At 37.6% G+C, this 26,441-nt stretch overlaps 1 protein-coding gene across 2 annotated transcripts in view; it reads right to left on the bottom strand.

Moving 5' to 3' along the window:
- The window catches only part of BRCC3 (BRCA1/BRCA2-containing complex subunit 3), an 84,742-nt gene that overhangs the window by 34,648 nt on the left and 23,653 nt on the right, over positions 1-26,441 (bottom strand). For both annotated transcript variants that reach the window (XM_023508561.1, XM_003802739.3), the window contains exons 6-7: positions 19,582-19,670; positions 18,117-18,172 (exon numbers count right to left, since the gene is read on the bottom strand). In XM_023508561.1, coding sequence (XP_023364329.1) covers positions 18,117-18,172; positions 19,582-19,670 — 145 coding nt within the window. The remainder of the gene's footprint in view (positions 1-18,116; positions 18,173-19,581; positions 19,671-26,441) is intronic.

The following is a 26,441-nucleotide window of genomic DNA, read 5'->3' as shown; positions in this document are numbered from 1 at the left end:
AAAAAAAAAATACCCTTCTGTCCAGAGGGGTATTAAAGTCCCTGACTATTATGGGATATAATATTGCTCAGACCCCTTAAGGTCTGTTTCATAAATCTGAGAGCATTTTAGTAGGGTGCATAAATATTTAAAATTGAAATGTCTTCTTGTTGTATTGTTCCCTTCACCAGTATAAAGTGTCCATCTTTGTCTTTCTTTAGTTGCTTTAAATCTGCTTGTATCTGTAAATAAGATTGCAACCCCTCCTTTCTTCTGATTTCCATTGCTTGAAATACTGTTTTACATTCCTTAAACCTGAGTCTTGATTTGTCTTTCAAGGCTAGGTATGTCTCCCTGGAGAAAGCATATAGATGAGTCATGCTTTTTTATCCAATCATCCAGTCTGTTTTATTGAGAGAATTTATTGATAAGTGTGGTGGAATACTATTCATCTTATTTTGTGAAAGTCCATTGTAAACTTCTATCCTTTGCACCATTGTGGAAGCTAAGTTTTGACCTTTAGCTTCTGGGTGTTTAGTTTGCTGGTGGTCCATTGTGATAGTCAGTGTTGAGAATAGGTCTAAGTATTTCCTGTACAGATGGTCTTGTGGCAAATTTCCTCAGTGCTTGTACATCCACAAAAGATTTCTACATTAATTTTGAAGCTTAGTTTAGCAGGATAGGGAATTCTAGGCTCAAAATTGTTTTTTTAAGAATGTTGAAAGTGGATGACCATGCTGTTCTGGCTTAGGTTTCAGCTGAAAAGTCTGCTGTCATCCTAATGGCTATGCCTCTGCAGGGTCAGTTGGTGCTTACTTCTGGCTGCTTGTGAAATTTTTTCTTTTATTTTGACTTTGGACAGGTTCATTACAATGTGTCTTGAAGAGGCTCTGTTTGAGTTGAGATGACCCAGGGTTTAATATCCATCTGAATGAAGGGTTTCAAGGACTTTAGTAAACCTTGGGAAGTTTTCATTTGTGATAGTCTCCAGTAGGGCTTCCATTCCTTTAGGATAATCTTCTTCCCCTTCAGGGAATCCCTATCATTCATATGTCTGAATGCTTCATGGAGACTCATAGTTCCCTAAGCACCTGTTCTGCTTTCTTTCTTCTTTCTGCCTCTTTAACTACCGTAGTTAACTAGAAAACTTTATCCTCTAGCTCTAAGGTTCTTTCTTCTTCATGGTCTAATGTATTTTTGATACTTTCTACTGCATCTTCACATTCTTTGTCTCCATTTCCTTAAGCTCTGCCATATCCTTTCTATATTCTCTCTCTATATATCTTGTCCAACTTTTTGTTCTGTCTTTCCATTTTCTCATCCATTCCTCTTATTGTCTTTATCATCCACATTTTAAATTCTCTTTCTGAAGGCTGAGCATGGTGGCTCACACCTGTAATCCTAGCACACTGGGAGGCCGAGGTGGGTGAATTGCCTGAGCTCACGGATTTAAGACCAGCCTAAGAGCAAGACCCTGTCTCTAAAAATAGCCAGGCACTGTGGTGGGTGCCTGCAGTCCCAGCCACTTGGGAGACTGAGGTGAAAGAATCACTTGAGCCCAGGACTTTGAGGTTGCTGTGAGCTATGATGCTAGTGTACTTTACCAAGGGTGACAAAGTAAGACTCTGTCACAAAAGTAAATAAATGAATAAATAAATTCCCTATCAAGTCCATTAATTCTTTTTTTTTTTTTGAGACAGAATCTCACTATGTTGCCCTTGGTAGAGTGCCATGGCATCATAGCTCACAGCAACCTCAAACTCTTGGGCTCAAGTGATTCTCTTGCTTCAGCCTCCCAGGTAGCTGGGACTACAGGTGTCTGCCACAATGCCCAGCTATCTTTTGTTGCAGTTGTCATTGTTGGCTAGCTGGCCCAGGCCATGTCCGAACCCGCCAACTCTGGTGTATGTCTCTGGTGCTGTAACCACTGTGCTACCTACGGGCACCGAGTCAAATCCATTAATTGTTTATAGGTGGAGTCTTCTGCAGTAGCTGTCTCATGGTTCTTCAGGGGAATTCCTGTTTTGGTTTTGCATGTTGGTTCATCCTCTTGTGTTCTTTTTTCTTCTTCAACGCTTTGTTCTCCTTTTCACTTCTCAATGCCTCCTTTTTCAAACATAAGTCCTTGCTCTTGATGACAGAATGTTGCAATATGTAGCCAGGACACTATGTGGCACTGTGGAGCTTTTTAGGAGACAGAGAACACACCCAGCAACTTCCATGGTCCTTATTCCAAACTTAGTTGCCTTTGGTGACTGCCTGATTGTTTCCTCAGCATTCATACCCTGCCAGGTTGGGATCTTAAAGCTCACAAGAATCCTTCAGGGGCACGTCTCACAGTGCCCCCTGACTCCAGTTCCTGTGGGGTTCAGGAGTCCCTCAGCCTGTACCAAGAGTGCAGTTCTGATCCTGGCAGGCGGAATTAAGACGGTTGTGCTTTAAGACCTTCTCATGACCTTCCCACAATGGCAGCCTCCTGGCCTCTGAAACCTACTCAGTATGGCTGCCTCACCAGCAAACAAACATATGTCCTATCCACTCCAACTGTCATTCAAATCTGGTTGCTGTATACTGTTCGATTCCATGCACTCTTCCAGGCTTTCTACTGAACCCACAGCTTCCCCCAGCAACTGAAAATTCAGGAAAGGCTTCCTCCTGTCTGGGACCTCTGTAGAGGGCCAGCTGATCTCAGCTGGTTGGAATCACTTGCCTAATTCATCAGATTTCCACTGCTCCAGGTCATACACTGTACCCAGCTCACCACCTCACTGTGCTCCCTGAACTATGACTCTGGGTAAAGTCCCTGAGCCAGGTATGACTGTGTTCCCTCTTATTCCCAGTTGTTCTAAGAGAGCTCAGCCCAACAATCCTTCTGGTAGCTCAAGGAGCTAAGGTGCCAGCCACATACACCTGAGCCTGTGGGTTTGAACCCAGCCTGGGCCCGCCAAACAACAATGATGACTGCAACCAACGTTGTGGTGGGCTCCTGTAGTCCCAGCTACTTGGGAGGTGGATTCAGGAGAATCACTTGAGCCCAGGAGTTGGAGGTTGCTGTGAGATGTGATGCCACAGCACTCTACCCAGGGCGACAGCTTGAGGCTCTGTCTCAAAAAAAAAAAAATCCTTCTGATCTGCCATCTTGCATCACCCCCCATTCTTAATTTCTTGACAAACCATCATAGTGTTATCCACAGCAGCTGTACAATTTTATCTTCATTATAAATAGTGTACATTATTTTACACATGAATATCCAGTTTCCCAAATTCGATTTATTGAAGAGGCTATCCTTTCCCAATTATTTAGACCTGGCATCTTTGTGAAGGTTGACTGACTGCATATGTGTGGGTTTATGCCTAGGCTCTCAATTTTGTCCCATTGGTCTATGTATCTGTTTTTATGCCAGTACCTTAGTGATTTGATTATTACAACTTTGTAATGTACTCTGAAATCACACAGTGTGATTTTTCTAGCTTTATTCTTCTTTCTCAAGATTGTCTTGCCTATTCACAGACTTTTGTTGCTTCATAGGAATTTTAGCACTGTTTTTTCTTTCTGTGAAAAATGTTATTGGAATTTTGATAGGGATTGCAATGAATCTGTCGACAGTCATGGGCAGTACTATATGAAAGGAAGTATCTAACTGTGGTTTTTATTTGCTCTTCTAAATGATTGTGGGCATCTTTTCATGCACTTAGTTGCCATTTATATCTTCCCTCGATAAATGTTTATTTATATACTTTGCCCATTTTGGAAAATTGAGGTAAAATTCAGATAACATCAAATTAACCATTTCAATGTGCATAATTCAGAAACATTTATCACATTCATAGTGTTTTAAGACAACCAACTCTATGTAATTCAAAAACATTTGATCACTCCAAAGTAAAACCTGTACACGTTAAGCAGTTACTTATCATTCTTTGCTCACACCAGCCCATAATGACCACCAATCTGCTGTCTTTGTGGATTTGGCTATTCTGTATACTTCCTATAAATTAAATCATAACAATATGTGACTTCTGTGACTGTTTTCACTTAACAGATTTTTGAGATTCTTCCAGATAACAGCATGTTTCTGTACCTCATTCCTTTTTATGAATATTTCCCTAAATGGATATACAATCCTGTGTCACTTAACAGTGGAGATACATTCTGAGAAATGTATAATTAGGTGATTTCTTCATTGTGTATATAAACTTCCTACAGCTAAATTTGTCCACTTCTCATATTTTAGACAGGGTTAGCTTTATGTCCTTTGAAACTAGGTGGTGTGGCCTGCTACACACCTACACTAACAGTATAGACTATTGCTCCTAGGCTATAAGGCTGTATGGCTTATTACTGCATTTAATGATATAGGCAGTTGTAACACAAAAGTAAGTATTTCTGTATCTAAACATAGGAAAGGCACAGCATAAATATGATATAAAAGATAAAAATGGTGTGCCTGTATAGGATACTTACCATGAATGGAGCTTAAAGGACTTAGAAGTTGCTCTGGGTGAGGCAGTGAGTGAGTGGGGAGTGAGTATGAAGGTCTAGACAGGGGTGTCCACCCTTGTTTCGTTCTGTGCTTCACATTGGAAGAGTAAGTATTGTCTTGGGCCACACATTAAATACACAAACATAACAAAAGCTGATTAGCAAAAAAAAAAAAAGTCCAAGCATACTTTTTGTGATGCCCAACACCACAGATAAGCAAAAAAAGCTTTAACAAATTCAGCATGCAGCCCATGGGCCATGGGTTGGACACCCCTGGTCTAAGATATTACTGTACACTCCTGTAGACCTACACTCTACACTTAGACTAAATTTATTTTTTAATTTTTTCTTTTGCCAATGATAAATTAACCTTTGCTTACCGTAACTTTGTTACTTTATAAGCTTTAATTAAAAAAAAAATTTATACCATTTCATAGTAACTTAGCTCAAAGTACATACACATTGTAAAGCTAAAAATATTTTATTTCTTTACATCCTTATTCTATAAGCTTTTTTCTATTTTATTTTTACTTTTTAAACTCTTTCGTTAAAACTAAGACACAAACATACACATTATCCTAGGCCTACACAAGGTCAGGATCATCACTATCACTGTCCACCTCCATATCTTGTCCCACTGGAAAGTCTTCAGGGACAATAAGATGCATGGAGCTGTCATTACCTATGGTAACAACACCTCCTCAAAGACCTGCCTGAGTTTATGTTACAGTTAACATTTTTTGGGAAGTAGAAGGTATATAATTTAAAATAATGATAAAAATTATAGCATAGGACAGCACCTTTGGCTCAAAGGAGTAGAGCACTGGCCCCATATACCAGAGGTGGTGGGTTCAGACTCAGCCCTGGCCCAAAATGGCAAAAAAAAAAAAAAATTATAGCATAATTAGTCATATACCAGTAATATAGTAATTGTTATCCTTATCTAGTACTATGTTCTATACATAATTATATGTGCTGGACTTTCATAGAACTGGCAGCACAGTAGGTTAGTTTACACCAGTATCACCACTAACACATGAACAATGCATTGTGCTATGATGTTATAATGATGGCTACAATGTCACTAGGCAAGAATAATTCTTTCCACCTCTACTATAATCTCATAGGAATACCATCATATATGCAGTTTACCATTGACCCAAACGTCATCTTAAAGTAAACAATTATTAGATTTTGTCCATTCATTTCTTATTTGGTGGACATTTGGGTTGTTTCCATGTTTTGGCTATTGTGACTAGTACTGCTATGAATATTCATGTACAAGTATTTGTTTGGGTGCCTGTTTTTAATTTCTTTGGGTAAATACCTAGGAGTGGAATTGCAAAATCATATGATAATCTTCTTTAACTTTTTGAAGAACTGCAAAACTATTATCTATACCTGGTAAACAAATTTACATTCCCACTAGCAATGTTCCAGAAGTTCCAATTCCTCCACATCTTTGCCAACACTTTAATTTTGTACTTTTTTTTTTTTTTTACTATAGTCAACCTAGAAGGTGTAAAGTGGTATCTCATAATTTGCATGTTTCAAATGGCTAATAATGCTAAGCATCTTTTCACACGCATGTTATTTATTTATATGTCATCTTTGGAGAAATGTATACCCAAGTCCTTGGTAGGCTGTTAATCTTTTTGCTGTTGAGTTGTAGACTTCTTCATATAGTATGGATAGTACACCCTTATCTGATATATGATTTGCCATTTTTTTCTTTTTATGCATGGGGTCTTGCTATGTTGCCCAGGCTAGAGAACAGTGGCACAATCATGGCTCATTACAGCCTCAAATTCCTAGGTTCAGGAGTTCCTCCAGATTCAGCCTCTAGCATAGTTGGTACTATAGGTGCCTGCCACAAGCCTCGCTAAGTTTTCTGTTTTTAGTAGAGATCAGGTTTTACTCTTCCTCAGGCCAGTCTCAAACTCCTGAGCTCAAGTTATCCTCCCACCTTGGGCTTCAAGAGTGCTAGGATTACAGGCATGAGTCACCAAACCCTCATATTCTTGATAATGTCATTTGATCCAAAAAAAGTTCTAAATTTTTATAAAGTCCAACTTATATTTATTTTTTCTTTTGTTATTCATGTTTTTGGTGCTATATCTAAGAATCTACTGCCAAATCAAATGCCATGAAGATTTGCCCCATGTTTTCTTCTAAGTGATTTAAGATTTTAACACTTACACTAAGTTTACTGATTTAATTCTTTTTTTTTTTTTTTTTGAGACAGAGCCTCAAGCTGTCCCCCTGGGTAGAGTGCCGTGGCATTACAGCTCACAGCAACCTCCAACTCCTGGGCTCAAGCGAGTCTCCTGCCTCCGCCTCCCAAGTAGCTGGGACCACAGGCGCCCGCCACAACACCCGGCTATTTTTTGGTTGCAGCCGTCATTGTTGTTTGGCGGGTCCGGGCTGGGGATTCGAACCCACCACCTTAGGTGTACGTGGCTAGCGCCTTAGCCGGTTGAGCTATAGGTGCCGAGCCGATTTAATTCTTATAAATGATATGCAGTAGGAATCTGACATCACTCTTTTACATTTGGATAGCCAGTTCTCAAAGCCTAACTTATTGAACAGACTATTCTTCACTCATTGACTGACATTAGCACCCTTGTTGAAAATTAATTGGCCATGGATATTTGGGTTTATTTCTAGACTCCCAATTCTATTCCATTGCTCCATATGTCTATATATGCTGGTTCCATATTTACTGTAGATTTGTAGCAACTTCTGAAATCTGGAAGTGTTACTTAATCCAACTTTGTTGGTTTTTTTGACATTGTTTTGGCTATTCACCACCCATTGCAATTCTATGTGGATTCTGAAATCATGTTTTCCATTTCTGAAAAAAAGGCCATGGGAATTTCAATAAGGACTGCAATGAATCTGTAGATCTTTTTGGAAAATATCTTAACAGTATTTAGTCTTCTAAACCATGAATATAGGGTGCCTTTGGATTTATTAGGTATTCTTTAATTTCAACAATGTTTTCTAGTTTTAACTGTACAAGTTTCTCCCCTTCTTGGTTAAATATTTTCTAAGTATTTTATTATTTTGGACATTATTTTAAGTGGAATTATTTTCTTTATTTCCCTTTTGGATTGCTTGTTCCTGGTATATAGAAACATAACTGATTTTTGTAGCTTTGGGGGGATTCGTAGGGATTTATATATGTTTGTGTATGTGTGTATATATATATATATACCTATATATACATATAAACACAAACAGAAGGTACAAAAAAATGCATTCACATTTTAAGAAAGGAAAAAACATACTAAAGTTATAATACTCAATATACACTGATAACATTTGTTATTTTGTATACAAGGTTTGACAATTAAGTTACAAATTCGCCACTGGGAACAATGCTGTATACTTCATTAATGCATATCACTATGGTCACCTTTGAGGTACTACCCTTGGGAAACTATGCACTGATGCCAGCACCTAGTTCACCCTTCAAAGCAATTTTGGAACTCTTTTTCCAAAATGGCCATCAGAGCTGTTATCATACAAGGTCTAACTATTAAGTTCCCAAACTTATCCTAGGAAAAGTGTTAACAGGGCAGTGCCTATGGCTCAGTGAGGAGGGCACTGGCTCCATATACCGAGAGTGGCAGATTTGAACCCAGCCCTGGCCAAACTGCAACAACAACAACAACAAAAAAAATAGCCAGGCATTGTGGTGGGTGCTTGTAGTCCCAGCTACTTGGGAGGCTGAGGCAAGAGAATCGCCTGAGCTTGAGAGCTGGAGGTTGCTATAAGCTGTGAGGCCATGGAACTCTACCAAGGGCAACAATGTAAGACTCTTGTCTCTTAAAAAAAGTGTTACATACCTCATTGCTGAATATCACTACAGTTACCAAATAGTCAATGGCAGTACTTCAAAGGTGACTATAACTTCATTACAGAAAACTATTACATGATATTATAAAGGTTGTTTTCTATCAACACTTTGACTATACACCTGTTAGCCCATTGCTAGTTTCTGATGAGATACTGCCTCTCAGTCTCATTGAGGATGGCTTGTATTTAACGAGACACTTCTCTATTGCTGCTTTCAAGATTCTTTGTTTTTGTCTTTCAAAATTTTGATTATAATACACCTTGACATGGATTTTCTTTGAGTTTTTTCTGCTTGGATTTCTTTAAACTTTTTCAATGTGGAGATTCATGTGTTTCATCAAATTTGGGGAGTTTTTTAACCAATATTTCCACAAAAAATTTTGTATGCTTTCCTTTCTCATTTTCCTCTGTGACTTTAATTATGAGTATATTGACACTGTGTTTATCTTTACTCATTCTTTTTACACCTCAAATTAGGTACCATTAGTTGACCTATCTTCAAGTTTGCTGATTCTTTTGTCTTCTGAAATCTACTGTTGAGCCTCCTCTAGTAAATTTTTCACTGTAGTGATTGCATTTGTCAAGTCCAGAATTCCTATTTCCATTTTATTATTTCTTCTCTTTATTGATATTCTCTATTTGATATTTTGTCATTCTCATGGCTTTCAGTTCTCTATATATTATTCCTGTTAGTTCATTAAAATATTTTATTTTATTTTATTATTTTTTTTTTTTTGAGACAGAGCCTCAAGCTGTCCCCCTGGGTAGAGTGCCGTGGCATTACAGCTCACAGCAACCTCCAACTCCTGGACTCAAGCGAGTCTCCTGCCTCCACCTCCCAAGTAGCTGGGACCACAGGCGCCCGCCACAACGCCCGGCTATTTTTTGGTTGCAGTCATCATTGTTGTTTGGCGGGTCCGGGCTGGGGATACGAACCCGCCACCTTAGGTGTACGTGGCTGGCGCCTTAGCCGGTTGAGCTATAGGCGCTGAGCCCATTAAAATATTTTAAATAGTTAAAGTCTTTCTCTAGTAAGTCCAATGTCTGGATTCTCAGTGAAAGGATCTATTAGCTTTTCAAATTGTTAAAATTTATTTCTAACTGACATATAAAATGGTATGATTTCTCATATAAAACATGTCTTAAAGTATACATGTATATACATTGTAGAATGCTTAAATCTAGCTAATAAGTGCATTACCTTACAGTTATAATTTTTGCAGTGGGAATACTTAACATCCTCTCTTAGCATTTTTTCAGAATACAATATACCATCATTAACTAGTTACCATGCTGTACAAGAGGTTCACATAGTTACCACACCATACACAAGGTTCTCAAAATTATTTCTCCTAACTGTAACTATGTGCCCTTTGACCAACATCTTCCCAACTCATTCTTTCTCTACTCTAACCATTCCAGCCTCTGCTAACCACCATTACACTCTCTACCAGGTGTCCTCAAACTACGGCCTGTGGGCCACATGTGGCCTGCCTAGGACATTTATCCAGCTTGCCGGGTGTTTTTGCCACTGCTGCCTGTCCTGCTTAGCAGCTGACTCGTCCCGGGGCCTGGCAGTCCAGCCCTCCAACAGTCTGAGGGACAGTGAACTGGCTTCCTATTTAAAAAGTTTGAGGACCCCTGCTCTCTACTTTTATGAGATTAAATTTTTTAGATCCCACATGAGATCATGTAGTATTTGTTTCTGTGCCTAGCTTATTTAACTTAACAAATGTTCCTCAAGTTCATTCATGATGTGACAAAAAGTAGGCAAGATTTCCTACCTCTTAATGGATGAATAGAATCCCATTATGATTCTACTGTGTGTATACATTCCACATTTTCTTTAGTCATTCAGCTACTGATGGACACTTACGTTGCCTCCATATGTTGGCTAATGTGAAGAGTGGTGAATTAAACATCGGAGTGCAGATATCTCTTTGGCATACTGATTTCACTTCCTTTGAATATATACCCAGTAGGGGGATAGCTAGATCATATGGTAGTTCTATCTTTAATTGAGGAAACATCATACTGATTTCCCTAATAGCTATACTAATTTATAGTACCACCAACACTGCAAGGGTTCCTTTTTCTTCACTATGTCATCAACATTTGTTAAATTTTATCTTTTTTGACAATCATCATTCTATTACAAGTGAGGTGTTATCTCATTGTGGTTTTGATTTACATTTCCCTAATAATTAGTGATCTTCAGAATTTTTTCACATACCCATCAGCCATTTGTTAAGTCTTCTGAGAAATGTCTATTCAGGTCGTTTGCCCATTTTTTAATTCACCTTACTGGTATTGAGTTGTTTGAGTTCCTCATATAGTTTAGATATTAACCCCTTATCAGATGTACAGTTTGCAAATAGTTTTTCCCTTTCTGTAACGTGTCTCTTTACTCTGTTGATTGTTTGCTTTGCCATGTAGAAGCTTTTCAGTTTGATATAATCACATTTGTCTATTTTTGCTTTTGTTGCCTGTGCTTTTGAGGTCACATCCAAAAAAAAAAAACATCATTACCCAAACCAGTGCCATGGAGGTTTTCCTCTATAGTTTCTTCTAATAATTTCATAGTTCCAGTTCTTACATTTAAGTCTTAAATCTATTTTGAGTTGATTTTTGTATATGGTAAGAGGTATGGGCCTAACTCATTCATCTGCCTGTGGGTAACCAGTTTTCCTAATACTGTTTATTGATTGGACAGTTCTTTCCCCCATTGTATGGTCTTACAACCTTTGTTGAATATAAGTTGGCTGTAAATGCATGGATTTCTAGATCCTCTGTTTTGCACCATTTTGTGTTTTTAGGCTAGTACCATGCTGTTTTTGCTTACAACTGTGTATCAAATTTTATGAGAGGTAGTATGGTACCTCCTCTTGTGTTCTTTTTGCAAAGAACTATTTGGGGACTTTTGTGGTTCCGTACAAATTTGAGGATTTTTTTCTATTTCTGTGAAGAATATCATTGGCATTCTAATAGAAAATTGACTCTGTAGATTGCTATGTATAGTATGGACAGTTTGATAATATTTATTCTTTCAATCCATAAACACAGAATACCTTTCTATTTGTGTCTTCTTTAATATCTTTCATCAAGGTTTATAATTTTAGATGTAGAGATCATTCGTCTCTTTGGTTAAATTTGTTCTTATATATATTTTGAAGGTACATGAAATTATCTTCTTGATTTTGTTTTCAGATTGTTTGCTGTTAGAGTATAAGAATGCTAATGAATTTTTAATGTTGATTTTATATCTATCAATGCTACCGTATTGATCCTGAACGTTTAGGATTTCCTATATATGAGATCATATTTTCTAGCAAGATGCAGTAGTTCCTCCCTATAATCCCAGCACTCTGGGAGACTGAGGAAGTAGGATCACTTGAGATCATGAGTTCCAGATCAGAATGAAAAAGAGTTACACTCCATCTCTACTAAAAATATTCTTTTCTCATTTTTTGAATTCTTTGTATTTTCTTGATGGGTGTTGACCTTTAAAAAAAAACAGTTATTTTGAATTCTTTATCAGGCAGTTTCCATTACTATATCTCTATCTTTTTTATTTTTTTTTTCTCTTTAAGATCAGTTACTGGTCTCTTATTTTTTTTTTCCTTTTGGGGATCTTATGTTTTCCTGATTGTTCTTGGTCCTTGTGGTTATGAGTATACTACGTCTGTGCATTGAAGGACTGCTTATTACAGTCCTTGAAGTCTGGCTTTGTCTGAGAATACCCTTCTACAGCAAGCCTATGCAGAGTTTTTGAGCAAACTATCTGGTATGTCCCCTAATCCCAGGACAGAGGCAGTTGTTGCAGTGCTGGGGGATGCTGTAATACCAGGACCATAGTGACCAGTGTAGTGCCAGGATGGAATCCTGTGGCAGCTGAGGGTGGCATGGCATTGGAGTATACCCAAAGTTCATGACTGCTGAGGTCAGCATATCACTGGGATGCACCCAAATCCCATAGCTGCTAAGACCTACCTGCTGCTGAGGTTTGTCCAGAGCCCAAGGGCACTGTAGTAGGCCACTGATAATGCAGAGTGGAGATGAGTGCACATGGTAGGGCCTAGGGACTCCTGCCTCGTACCAAGTTTGGAGGCTCAGTGTATGTGTACTGGCCTGGAGCCAAGAGATATGGGGATCAGTCCAGTGCTAGGTTAAGCTGTAATAGGCCTGGTGTTGGAATCCAAGGCAATATCCAGTGGTCACCTCCTTCTTCTTCCTAACCAGATGGTATCTCTCCCCATGTTGTACTATCTGGGGTTGGGGGAGGGGTGATATAGGTAATGTAAAACTTCCTACACTACTCAATGCGTCTTTTCTTATTATTATGCTGTAACCAGGTCCTGCAATCTCTTGCCTCGATTCTTTAGCTCTTATGAAGGACTTACACGCATGGATAGCTGTTCAAATTGATCTTTCTTCAAGGAGAAAATTGCTGTAGACTCCTAGTGTGCCATATTGTTCTGACCTCTCTGAGAAAGTATATTATTAGTTTATTTTTTCCTATGACTAGAACATAATTTGTTTCTTCAAATGCTACATAATTTTTTTGTGAGAAACCAGACATTTTAGATATTATAATATGACAACTCTGGAAATTAGATTCTACTCCCTCACCAAAGTTTATTGTTGATGATTACTGTATTTTATTTTGTTTATGAGTTTACTGACTTTTCTGAACTAATCATTATTGCCTGTATTCTTTGTTATAAGCAGCCACTGAGATGTCTTTCCTATTACTTTAGGAGTTGTCTGCTAGCTTAATGAATATTTCTTTAAATTCTAAGATTCTGGGTTTTTTCCCTTTATGAAGCATTTTTCTAGTTGCTGTAAAGTTTTAATTAGTTTCTAGAGTTCCAGTCAAGTTTTTCTTAAATTTCTTGACAGATTATTCCCCACTTTGTGGAGGAGTGAATTTTTAAAGTTTCCTACTCTACCATTTTTGCTGTCACTCCTTTTCACTTATTAGTCAATCTGTTTAGTTTTCTTCCTTGTTCCAAGTATATTATTTCTACTGATGTATCATTAAATTTTACTGACTCTTTCCTCTATCATCCCCATTCTACCATCAAGTCCATCCAGTGAGTTGTGTATTCTACTGATTCTATTTTTTCGTGTGAAAATTTGCATTTTTTATGTCTTGAATTTATTTTCTGAGATTTTCTATTTAAACATTTGTCACAAGAGTGTATGCAACTACTTTTTTTTTAACATCTTAGTAATGTAAATTGAGCATGCCTAAACTGAAACTCTGAAACGCAAAGTGCTCTATAATCTGAAACTTCCTGAGTGCTGATGTAAGAGTCAAAGGAAATGATTTTTGGAGCATTTTGGATTTTGTTTTCAGATAAGAGATGTTCAACTAGTTAGCATAAGGCAAATATCCAAAATTTGAAAAAAATCCAAAATTTGAAACATTTCTGTTTTCAAGCATTTCAGATAAGGGATATTCAAACTGTAGTTGCTTTAAAGTCTTTATCAGAGACTTCCTACACTGGTATTACCCTCAGTACTGGCTTCTCTGAATGTTCTTTTTTTTCTTTTTTGAGACAGAGTCTCACTATGTCACCCTGGGTAGAGTGGCGTGGCGTCACAGCTCACAGCAACTTTAAACTCTTGGACTTAAGTGATTCTCTTGCCTCAGCTTCCCAAGTGGCTGGAACTATAGGTGCCTGCCACAACGCCTGGCTATTTTTTTTGTTGCTGTTGTCATTGTTATTTTTAGCAGGCATGGGGTGGGTTTGAACCCACCAGGCCCAGTGTACGTGGCTGGTGCCCTAATCGCTGAGCTATGGGCGCCAAGCCAGCTCTCTAAATGTTCTTTTGCATGCAAATCAAAATGTTCTCAGTTCTTCACATGCCAAGTAATTCTGAATTGCATTAGGAGAATTTTGAATCTTATGTTAAGAGACATTAGGTCTTATTTATATTCTATGGAGAATATTATTTTTGTTTTAGTATACAACCCACCTACTTCAGGTTGAAATTCCCACATACTATTCTCATACTGACTATAAGAACAACTATGGAAGTTGTTCTGATGTCAGCTCAGGTTTTCAGACCCTTTTGAGTGTTCTTTGGACCTTTCCTGCACTTGCACCACCTAGTGGTCACTATGGGACCTATGTGGTGTATTCATTAATTCTGTTCTCAGTTATGCTAATTAGGACCAGATCCATGCATATATTGTTCAACGGTCATCCTAGAAATTTATGAACAACTTTATTAAGTTGCTTTATCATGTTTATCTCTTTATGTGATTAAACCTATGAGTATAGCTACTCCTTTCTTTTGTGTTCTTCCATGATTGAGCCTAAATGTATACGAAATGTTTAGCAACCAGGCTTTTTTTGGTTTTTTTTTTGAGACAGAGTCTTATTTTGTCACCCTTGGTAGAGTATTGTGCTGTCACAGCTCACAGCAACCTCCAACTCCTGGGCCTAAGCGATTCTCTTGCCTCAGCCTCCTGAGTAGCTGGGACTAGAGGCGCCTGCAACAATGCCTGGCTATTTTTTTGTTGCAGTTTGGCAGGTCCAGGTTTGAACCTGCCACCCTTGGTATATGGGGCAGGCGCCCTATCCACTGAGCCACAGGCACCACACATAGGCTTTCATTCTTAAGTAAAAATCATTTCATTATTTTCTTCACTAGAAGGAACAGCAGCAGTGCCAATATTTCTTCTAATTGACAGCTAATAATAACAATAATAACAAATTATCTGAGGGGAAATATGATAGGAACTGGTAAGATTGGTGTCCCATAGCAATATATCTCAAGTCTAGCACTTAGTGATACCTGAAGAAAATGGCTCCCACTCACCCAAAGCTCCCACTCACCCAAATCCTCCTGTTGATAAGCCAATGCCACAGATGATGAACTATAACTTCACTTTTTGTTGCCTTGTTCTTCAAAATGGATGGACAGAAAATATTAAAATAAAACTAAACAGAAAAAAGCTATCAGAAGAAACAGCTGAAAAACAGCATGAAACTTAACATTTCAGTATCGTATTAATAAAATAAGAACAGGATGCTGGGAAATGGGAGTAACCAGCAAATGAAGAAAAAACTCTTAAGACACTAAAAATATAAAATGGTCATAATAAATAAATAAGTGGAAGGGCTGAATGTTAAAAATTAAGAAAATGTCTGAGAAACCATAACATAATAAATGACAGAAAATATGAGTGAAAAGAATCAACTAAAGTCAATCTAGGATCTGTAATATCTGACTGATAGGAGTTTTAGAAAGTATAAACAGAGGGTAGAATTATCAAAGATACAGAAAAGTGTGTGACAAGTCCATCCTACTAAATTATGGGGAGAGGAAGGGAGAGAGCTTCGAAAGAGGAAAGTGGTGATATATCTCCTTCTCCTCTGACTTCAAGTCCAGGAGAGAAGAGTATATTGGTTAAGTTAAGGAGAATATTGACTATGAGAACAAAGACTCCTGCCCTGATTTCCATGACCAGCATGAAACCAGTCATCCCCCCAATACTTCTCATGCCGTCTTAGGAGTTAACGTGGGGAATAAAGGGAGTAACTGAAGGAATGAAAATTTATTCCCCAAAAACTGATTTAAACTTGAAGAAACTTTAAATTATGAAATTGGACTGAATTATAAATAAGATTTTTCTCTCCCCAGAAACTGAGGAAGTTGTGTAATATTTTATCTGGAGATACAAAAGAAAACAAAAGAGATATTCCCAGAGCTGAAAAACAAATGCTATCTGAAAGAATACAGCAGTTTGAATAAGATATCTACATCCTAAATATATCATAAAAATTCCACGCCATCAAGAATAACAAGAAATTTCTTTAAAAGTTGTCAGAGAAAGAGAGAGAAAAATACCCTACAAAATAAGAGTTGGACTGGCAAAAGATTTATCATCGATAACACTGGATATTTTAAAACCTGGGAACAATGCCTTAATGTTCTGAGGGGGAAAATATCTATTTAGAATTCTTAATCTAGTAAGGTTGCTAATTAAAAATGAAAACATTTCAGACAAGTAGAACTCAGAATATGTTTAGCTCAAATCCATAGCATTCTTAGGAAATAACTAGAGGGTCTTTTCTAGCAAAATGATACACTAAACCAAGAAAGATGACATGAAATCTAGACCCTTGTGGATCTAATCCAGAAGAAAAATGAAGGAAAGTGGCAAGATGTCAGGCCTAGAGAAAATACTACATTAGGGTAGGAAGACAGAAGGTTTCAGGGAACAACTTGGTTACAACACAAAAGACAGTGTGAAAATATAAAGGCTTAGAGTAAAACTACAACTAACAGCAGGGAGCCAAAGATGCCATCTGTTATCAATTTTTTTTTGGCAGTTTTTGGCCAGGGCTGGGTTTGAACCCACCACCTCTGGCATATGAGGCCGGTGCCCTACTCCTTTGAGCCACAGGCACCACCTCTGTTATCAATTATTAACTGAATAAAGGGGCAAATTTTATTTAAGATTAGAAAAGTAACCAAGAGAAGAACTAAACAGTTAAGTAATTCCACTGGGAAGAATGGAGATCAGGCAGTGTAAGTAAACTAAATCTTGACTTACAAGAGCAAAAGAACACAATAAGAAAGAAGAAAAATAGACAATATCTAAAATTAGTAACTCAAGAAGGAGTATCATAAGTATGTTATTTAGAAACATCAAAGTAAACTGAAGAACTAAAAACAAAATTAGAAGATCCTTTTGTGGACTGAGACTATTATAAGCCCTCTATACAATTTGATATTTTATGCATGTACTAATGTGGAAAAATTTTTTAAATTATGTTTTTTGACTAGGTAACACTTCCATATGGTTCTACATTCCAAATTTTTGTAAAGGACACAATGAAGAATTCTTCACACACCCCATTCCTTCATACCCACTTCATCACTGCTAAGGTGACTAATGTGTTTCCAGATATTTCTGTGTATTTACAATCAAATATGAAGGTGTCTATTATCTATTTAATTATCTATTTCTCTTCAACACTTTTACATAAATAAAACCATACTAAATACACTGCCTTTATACCCCGCCTTGTTCACTTAATAGTATATCTTGGAGATATTTGTATATTACCACCAAACTTCCTCATTGTTTTATTTCATAGCTGCGTATCACTGAATTATACGAATGCATCATAATTTAATCAGTTTTATACTGATAAACATCTAAGTTTTCCCAATTCATTGCCATTCCAAACAATGCTATAATAATAAATTGACAGAGATTATAAGAAAAATCATATAAGACAGTGTTTGTTTGTATCTCCCAATTAGACAATGAACTTGGCTTTCAACTCTGCATCCTCAGTGCCTACCATAGTGGTTGGTATATAGTAGGTACTCAATTAAGGTTTGATAATTTAGATAGAATTGAATTTTGATGAGGGAACTGACTTATGCAGACATTTAAATGAGATATAATAATACTGAAATCAAGTTTTATTGCACAGCAAAGACAAGAATCTGTGCAAATCTATAATACCCTGTACACTCAGTCCTTGTCTTACAATTCACCAGAGAAAGGAAAAGCAGCAGTACAATTCAGGTTAGGGTAAGTATAGGAAATGTGGAGCAGGCCTGTGGTGATCTTAGCTGTCTAGACTCCCAATATCCAAGCTGCTATACAGATTCTAACTCCTCATAGAGCTGTTAATGGGTATAAGTAGATATACAGAGTTCTTAATGTCTTACCAGTGAAACAAATAAAATGAAATAAAACAATCAATTCCCTGGTAGAGATTAGCCCACCAATACATACAGATATCTCTGTCATACTTACTCTGAGCTCTTTTGGGCTTGTATGGATTGAAAGCAAGTGTAGAGTACTCGGCCAGTCTACCAAAAAAAAAAAATAACAATAAAATAATAAAGGAAAGAAAGGTCACATGAAGAAATAAGGAGAATTAACATTGAGAAAGATACAATTTAGCACACTCTAACCCAAAATTCAAAGGCCCCTGTAGAAGTAGAAAGTTAAGTGAGATTCCAAAGATGTACTATGCCACAACCCAATTTCTCGTGTACTCAGTTAACAATAAATGGCTACAACCACACATCTACTCATGTGACAGCAGGAAATTGTTAAGAAAACATGAGAACCAAAAAACTAAGAACCTAACCATTCAAATGGCTATGCTAAAAGCTGACAAACTTATTCAACAACTGTTTATCACAACAGTAAATAAATTTATGATGATAAAGCTGAAAGAATTTCAAACGAAGCATAAAATTCAAAATGCTGATGACCTGTACTATTTATGAAAAAGTGATTTTATGGAAAATATTCATTATTAACACAGATTCTGATAATACCAATAACATACTAAATGACAGGACATTCTTGGTATCCTTGGCAGAACTCACACCTATAATGCTAAATAGTAATTTCCTTTTTGTTTAACTGATACACATATAACCTCTTGACATGAACATAAAATTCAAACAGAATCCAAACATAGTATGGGAACCCAGCCATTCATATAGCTTCTTAACCTCTCTGAGGTTCAGTTTGTTCATCTACAAAATGGAGATAATTATATTCCTCTAGGCTTGTTGTCAGGGTTAGAACATATTTATGTAAAGCACCTAATAAGCACATGCCACACAATAGGTGACAAATGGTAGTAATTGTTACTATTATTAGCCATGAAAATATATGAAGCATCAGATCCCTTCTCATCACCTTTTTGCCTACTACCATGGTCAATCTCCCATTATCTCTTGTGTAGATTACTGCAGTATCTTCCTAACTGCTTTCACTGATGCCATGGATTCTACACTCCATCCCTTGTCCCCTGTTCAGACTGTTCTCAACACAGTAGCCAGAAATATCCAATTAAAACATAAAGTCACCTTCTAATGACTTCCTGACTCAGAGTCAAAGGCAAAGCCTTATAGACCTAGCCCGCTAATTAAATAGGACACTAGGGATAATAGGGTAAAAGTAAGACTGACAGTGGCAAACTGGGATATATGCTTATTGTCTTTCTCACTTTGCTGGAGTCACATCAACTTCCTTGATGTTCCCTGGACATGCCACACTCACCTTAGGGTCTTTGTACTGGCTATTGCCTCTGCCTGCAATGCTCTTCCCCCATGAAATCCACAAGACTTGCTCCCTTACTTTCTTCTGGTCCTGACTCAATGACCTTTCTTATTGAAATCTTCCCTGGCTACCCTATTAAAACTGCAAAGAGATTTTCTCTGCAAAAAGGACACACACAACACAACACATATACAAATACCTTTGTGTTTTTATCTTCTATGAAACAGGAAAAAATAAGTCCCACAAAGCCTTGATCCATCATCTGGTACATGGCTTGGGTGCGAACATCTGAAAATGAATAAAATAAAATGAATAAAAATAAAAAATCTTCTGTCAATAAGCTTGAATAGCTTGAATATTTAAAGATAATAGTGGCAAATAATCTCAGGTTCAGATTCTATAGGAAGAACACAGACATATTCTAAGGACAATGTGATTTGTCAGTATATAAACACTTTACTGTGTTAGGGTAGTACTATGGACAGTCTACAATTAAATAAAAATCTTATTTATAACTCTAGGCTGCTTAGCCCATGAATATCCCTGCTATGAAATCTAGCATAGAAAGAGAAATTGAAAACTTCAGTCCCCCACTGCCCCAAATCTGACAATTTCCTCCAGGGGAAGGCAAAGTGAAAAGCTTTGGAAGAAGAAAAGATATTTTGTATAAAAAGCCTTTTGATCGGTCCTAGGAAAGCAAGTATGTTAGACTTGCTACTAAAGAATAGTAGTACAGAAGGACTCAATTACAACTTGGACTTTACCTAACAAACATAAACAATGTAACCGAATTGTATGTACCCTTATATTAATCCAAAATTTTAAAAAAAGGTTACAAGTAGAGAATTATTATTGAAGAAACCCTTAGAGGAAACTACTATATAGAAATGATTGCAATATAATTAAATTCAACATTCTGGAGAGTAGAAAGAAAACACCACTATATGGTTGGTCAGTTTTTGAAAAGGATATAATAAACAGGCACTAAAAAAAATTTGAAATGATTAGTTAAAACGGGATAGGGATGGGCGGTGCCTGTGGCTCAAAGGAGTAGGGCGCCGGCCCCATATGCCGGTGGTGGCGAGTTCAAACCCAGCCCTGGCCAAAAACTACAAGAAAAAAAAAAATGAGATAGAGAACCTATGGCCTTCTGATTTCAAGATTGTTCTTTGTAAGCAGCAAAGAAAGCAAAAAAAGCCTTCTTAAAAAAAATGTAATATGGGCTCGGCACCTGTAGCTCAACCGGCTAAGGCGCCAGCCACGTACACCTAAGGTGGCGGGTTCGAATCCCCAGCCCGGACCCGCCAAACAACAATGACGGCTGCAACCAAAAAATAGCCAGGCGTTGTGGCGGGCGCCTGTGGTCCCAGCTACTTGGGAGGCGGAGGCAAGAGACTCGCTTGAGCCCAGGAGTTGGAGGTTGCTGTGAGCTATGCCACGGCACTCTACCCAGGGGGACAGCTAGGGCTCTGTCTCAAAAAAAAAAAAAATGTAATATGAACTAAACAATGTGCTTAGTGCCTAGATGACTTATGTTCAGTGTAAGCTCCTTATCTCAATGGTCACAGACAGTTCATACACCAAAGCCACTCTAGATGAGTATCACTGGCCTAACAGATATTTCAAACTTAACAAGTATAAAGTCAAATAGTTGATTTTCCCCAAAAGATTTACTACCGCAAGATTTTTCCCTACCTTTGTCAACAGCAATTCTATCCTTCCAGATGTTTATCATTTGATGCAGAAACCTTAAAGACATTCTTTCTTGGAAGAGATGGAGTCTCCCTCTGGTGCTCAGGCTGGGGTACAGTGGCACAATCATAGCTCACTGTAGCCTTGAACTCCTAACCTCAGGATATCCTCCTGCCTCAGCCTTCTGAGTAGTTGGAAATAGAGGTGCGCATCACCATACCTGGCTAATTTTTTTTATTTTTATTTTTTTAGAGGTAGGGCCTCACGATGCTGCCTAGGTTGGTCTGGAACGTCTTTCCTCAAGCAATCCTCCCACTTCAGCCTCTCAAAGTTAAGGATACTGTTGACTCCTCTTTCTGTCATACCCTATCCCCAATTCATCAGCAAACCCTGTTAGTTCTATCTTTAAAACAAAATGAGAATTTGATCACCTCATACCACCTCCTCTTTAATTGCTACCTTGATCCAACAAAGCCACCATCACTATCTGGTTTCCAAGCTTTCCACCTTTGCCACTCTGCAGTCTGTTCCTAACCTAGTATCCAGTGATACCTTGAAAAAGCCAGATCATGTCATATCTCTGCTTAAAACACTCCAATGGCTCCTGATCCCATGTTATCCCCTAGTGCCCCACTACCTCCCTGTCCTCCTTTCCTATCATTTTCCCTACTGCATGTTCAAACTGAGAAGGTTGTGAAATGTTTCCAAACACAAAATTAAAATTAAGAAGAGGATTTAACTGACTATGGCAGATTCCATAAAGGCCATAAATACAGCCTATCTCTTCATTTCTAATCTCTCAATATCCAGCCCCTGATTTTCGAGCCTCCTACTTCACTGAAAAACTCAATGTTCCCTTGCCTCTCCTTTCCTTCACTTCAAAGTAATGGTGATCTCTGGGCTTCCTCCTAGGTTTTGTTACATTAATTATCTTCCTTCTCTCTTGTGTTTAAGTTTAATATCTCTCTTTATGCCTTATGGCTTTTCTTATGTGTCCTCAACCTTGTCCCCACATCCAGAAATTCTCCTATACACACAAATGACATTCTCCACCCCACGGCTCTACATTACTCATTCACCTCTAAACTCCCTAGAACAGAGGTTCTCAACCTGTGGGTCACAACCCCTTTGTAAGAATGAAAATACACCGCGGCATTAGGAAGGTTGAGAACCACTGCTCTAGAATCAGGCTTCCTTCCGTCTCCAGTATTTCACTGTCAATGCTTGTTTAAATGCCCCTAACATCTTAGTGCTAAATCCTCATTTCAATCTCCTCTGCATACTTGACCCCTGTTTCATTTTCTATGTCCTGTCCTCCTACATTTTTACCATTTTCTTTTCAGTCTCCATTGACCACACATCTTTCTCCTCCTAGATCTTGAATGTAAATATTTCTATTTTTCATGCATACCTCTTCTCTGTGTAGCCACACACCCTTTGGGTCTACTATTACATCAATATCAAACACTTTTTTTTTTTTTTTTTTTTTTTTTGCGACAGAGTCCTCTGCCACTTGGGTAGAGTGCTATGGCATAATCTTAGCTCACAGCAAGCTTAGACTCCTGTGACTCAAGTGATACTCCTGCCTCAGTTTTTCTATTTTTAGTATGGATGGGGTCTTGCTCTTGCTGAGGCTTGTCTAGACTTCAGAGCTTAGGCAATCCATCTGGTTTGGTTTCCCAAAGTGTTAGGATTACAGATGTGAGCCACCGTGCCCAGCTCATACCAAAAACCTATCTCAATAGTGCTGACCTTACTTCTGAATCACTCAGTTCCTTCTGAGATTTCTAATTTCATGCCAGACATGGCTGCCCCCCAAATTTCCTATCTCCACTGTCAGCTAATTTATTTCAGATGCATTTTAGAAAAGAATTAATGACCTTCCCTAACAGACCCCAAACAATCTTCTCCTGTACTTCCTCTTCCTACCATCCTTTTAATTATTTTCTATTCTAACCCTGTTTATACAAGTAGGTTCTTCCTTAGTTTTCCTTCATGGAACTCCACTTTCCCACATGGCTAGACACTATGAACTTAGCATATCTGTTGATTATTTTCCATTTCCATTGGTACCATCTTTATCATTATATCACTGGGAATTTATTACTGGAAATTTGTCTTAATCTCTCACCTCCTCAAATGATGTGTATTATACAGGAGTAACAGAGTCAAAGATATAGCCACAAGAGATGAGATCAACCCACTGTGGAAGTATGGGGAACCACTGAGTGGAAATAAGGTCAGGTTCAGAGAGATACCCCATTGGTTATCTGATTATAAAGGATTGCAAGTCACAAATGTAAGAATACAGGTTATTAAGAAAACTGAATAATGCCTTTCCAAAAAGGAGGGCCTTGTGCTTCCTAGCACAGCCACCAGGAAAGAAAATGACTCTTCAAAGTATCTTAAGAGTTCCCATAAATGAGCACAATTGTGTTTTTTAGTTTTCCAGGGCTATGACTGTGAAAATAAATACAGTATGTCAGGGACTCTTCACAGTTGAAAACCAGAGCTGCCCTTCCTGTTCTCCAACTTGTAAAAAAAGAAAATCCCTACCTTAGTCTTGTCACAGTGGGAGCACCTTACCAGGTAATTCTGATGCAGAACAGAATGGACTCACTTCCGACTGACTGAAAGGTTCTTGTCCTTTACCAAAACATTATCAAGACAGGAACATGGTTGTATTACATTACAATACCACCAACAGTGTAAAAGTGTTCCCTCCTCTCCATATCCACGCCAGCAACTGCAGCTTTGAGACTTTGTAATGTAAGCCATTTGCACAGGAGTTAGGCGATGTATCTCAGGGTGTTCTGATTTGCATTTCTTTGATGAATAGGGATGATAAGCATTTTTCATGTTTGTCAGCCATTTGTCTGTCTTCTTTAGAGAAGGTTCTATTCATATCTCTTGCCCAGTGGTATATGGGATTATTGGGCCTTTTTTGGTGATTAATTTGAGTTATCTATATATAGTAGTTATCAAGCTTTTGTCCAATTCATAACTTGCAAATATCTTCCCATTCTGAAGGTTATCTATTTGCTTTGGTTGTTGTTTCCTTCGCCATACAGAGCGTTTCAGCTTAACTAAGTCTCATTTTTTAATTTTTGTTGTTGCAATTGCCACGGAAGTCTTCTTCATAAAATCTTTCCCCAGGCCGATACCCTCAAGTGTTTATTCCACACTTTCTTTGAAGATTTTTTTTATTTTTTTATTTTTTTTATTTTTTTGAGACAGAGCCTCAAGCTATCCCCCTGGGTAGAGTGCCATGGCTTCACGCTCACAGCAACCTCCAATTCCTGGGCTCAAGCGAGTCTCCTGCCTCAGCCTCCCAAGTAGCTGGGACCACAGGCGCCCGCCACAACGCCGCTATTTTTTTTTTTGGTTGCAGCCGTCATTGTTGTTTGGCGGGTACGGGCTGGGGATTCGAACCCGTCACCTTAGGTGTACGTGGCTGGCGCCTTAGCCGGTTGAGCTATAGGTGCCGAGCCTCTTTGAAGATTTTTATTGTTTCATGCCTTAGATTTAAGTCTTTTATACATCTTGAATTAATTTTTGTAAGTAGTGAGAGGTGCGGGTCCAGTTTCAGTCTTGTATATGTGGTTATCCAGTTCTCCCAGCACTATTCTTTTCCCCAGTGTATGTTCTTATCTGGTTTATCCACAGTCGGGTGTCTATAAGAGGTTAGTTTCATTTCATAGTTTCCTATTTGGTTCCAAATGTCAATGTCTCTATTTTTGTGCCAATACCATGCTGTTTTGATCACTACAGCCTTATAGGACAGCAGAAAATCTGGTAGATTGATGCCCTTGGTTTTGTTTTTATTACTAAGAATTGCCTTAGCTATATAGGGTTTCTTCTGGTTCCATACAAAGTGAAGAACTGTTTTTCCAATTCTTGAAAGTATCATGATGATGTTTCAATGGGGATTGCATTGAATCGGTAGATCGCTTTGAGTAGTATGGACATTTTCACAATGTTCATTCTTCCCAGCCATGAGCATGGAGTAATGGAAACAAATTTGTGAAACAGGTGGGAAAGGCCAGAGGCTATCACATGCTAACCAAATGATGCCTGCCTTGTGCATCTTTAAACTCAGGGCTTTTGTTTCAGCAATCATGTGTAGAAACATGTGATCTATTTCTACTTACCTTCATGAAGCATATACAGATTTTCTTCCTAGTATGATAGTGCTTTATAGGGATGGAAATGATCAACAGGAAGAGATACCTGTAAGTCACAGATCAACTTCCTTTTTCAGGAATCTGAAGATGGAATCTCATTTCTTTGTGTTTGAAATATCAATAACAAACAAGATTTCCAGAACTCAAAATAAATAAATAACTATAGGGAATAATCTGTACATTTGGAGAAAACATTTTGTTTAAACAACAATCATTCTCATTGAAACTGCAGCCCTGAAATTATATTTATTAAGTAACAATCACCTCCTAAATACCAAATCCAAAGGATACAGTTAACTACCAAATGAAGTAGTTTGCTTGCATTTAGAGGCCATGATGTATGAAAAATATATATTTGTAAATACTCCTGACACATTCTGAGAGGAAATGTTCACATTTCTGGAAACAGTCTGAAAGGACAATAGAATTATACCTCCTATTCCTAGTGTGAAAGTAGAACACTTTAAGTACAAGATTTTTTAATTTACTCCCAACTAAAAACTTTTCTGAAACAAATGCCACAGCTGCCAGTTGTTGATAAAAAAAAAAAAAAAACTTTAAAAGGATATGAGAGACTATATGCACCACTGCTTTGAGAATAGAAACTGTGAGATAGCCATAACATTTTGTCAGACAGCTAAAAAGAGTTAGCACATATTTATATATCTGTTAAAATAAAATTTTAGCTGACCATTCACTTATTCTATACCTTGCCCTAACAGTTTCCATCTATTTGCCAAGGAAATAGAAATGTATAGTAATATTTAAAAGTTTGTTTATAATGGCTCCAAGAAGCATAAACTTGTAAACTTTAAAACAGAATTCTTGTTTGGGAAACTGTAAGTTGTTAACATTATTGGTTATAGAAAACTCTTTGCTCAATTGAAATTGCAACCTGTATTTGTCATGAGAGGTTGAGTTTACTCACTGATGTTAGTGATAAATCAAATTACTATGACATCACTGATCAGTGCTAATTACCTTACTCTGTATAAAACTGAGCAGATCTTAAAATGAGGATTATAACTTTAGGTACATATCTTCTTGAAATAAGCATTTACAAGTCATATAAAGTGAATATGAGAGTAGCTTTACAAACAATGTCAAGTCTCATGAGATTTATGAAATAGCCTGTACTATTTAAATCGTGCCTCTTTTTCTTTTCTTTTCTTTTTTTTTTTTT

The sequence above is a fragment of the Otolemur garnettii genome, unplaced genomic scaffold (assembly GCF_000181295.1).
Source record: "Otolemur garnettii isolate 467f Iridium unplaced genomic scaffold, OtoGar3 scaffold00259, whole genome shotgun sequence".
NCBI lineage: Eukaryota > Metazoa > Chordata > Mammalia > Primates > Galagidae > Otolemur > Otolemur garnettii.
This window is presented reverse-complemented; position numbering and strand designations above follow the sequence as displayed.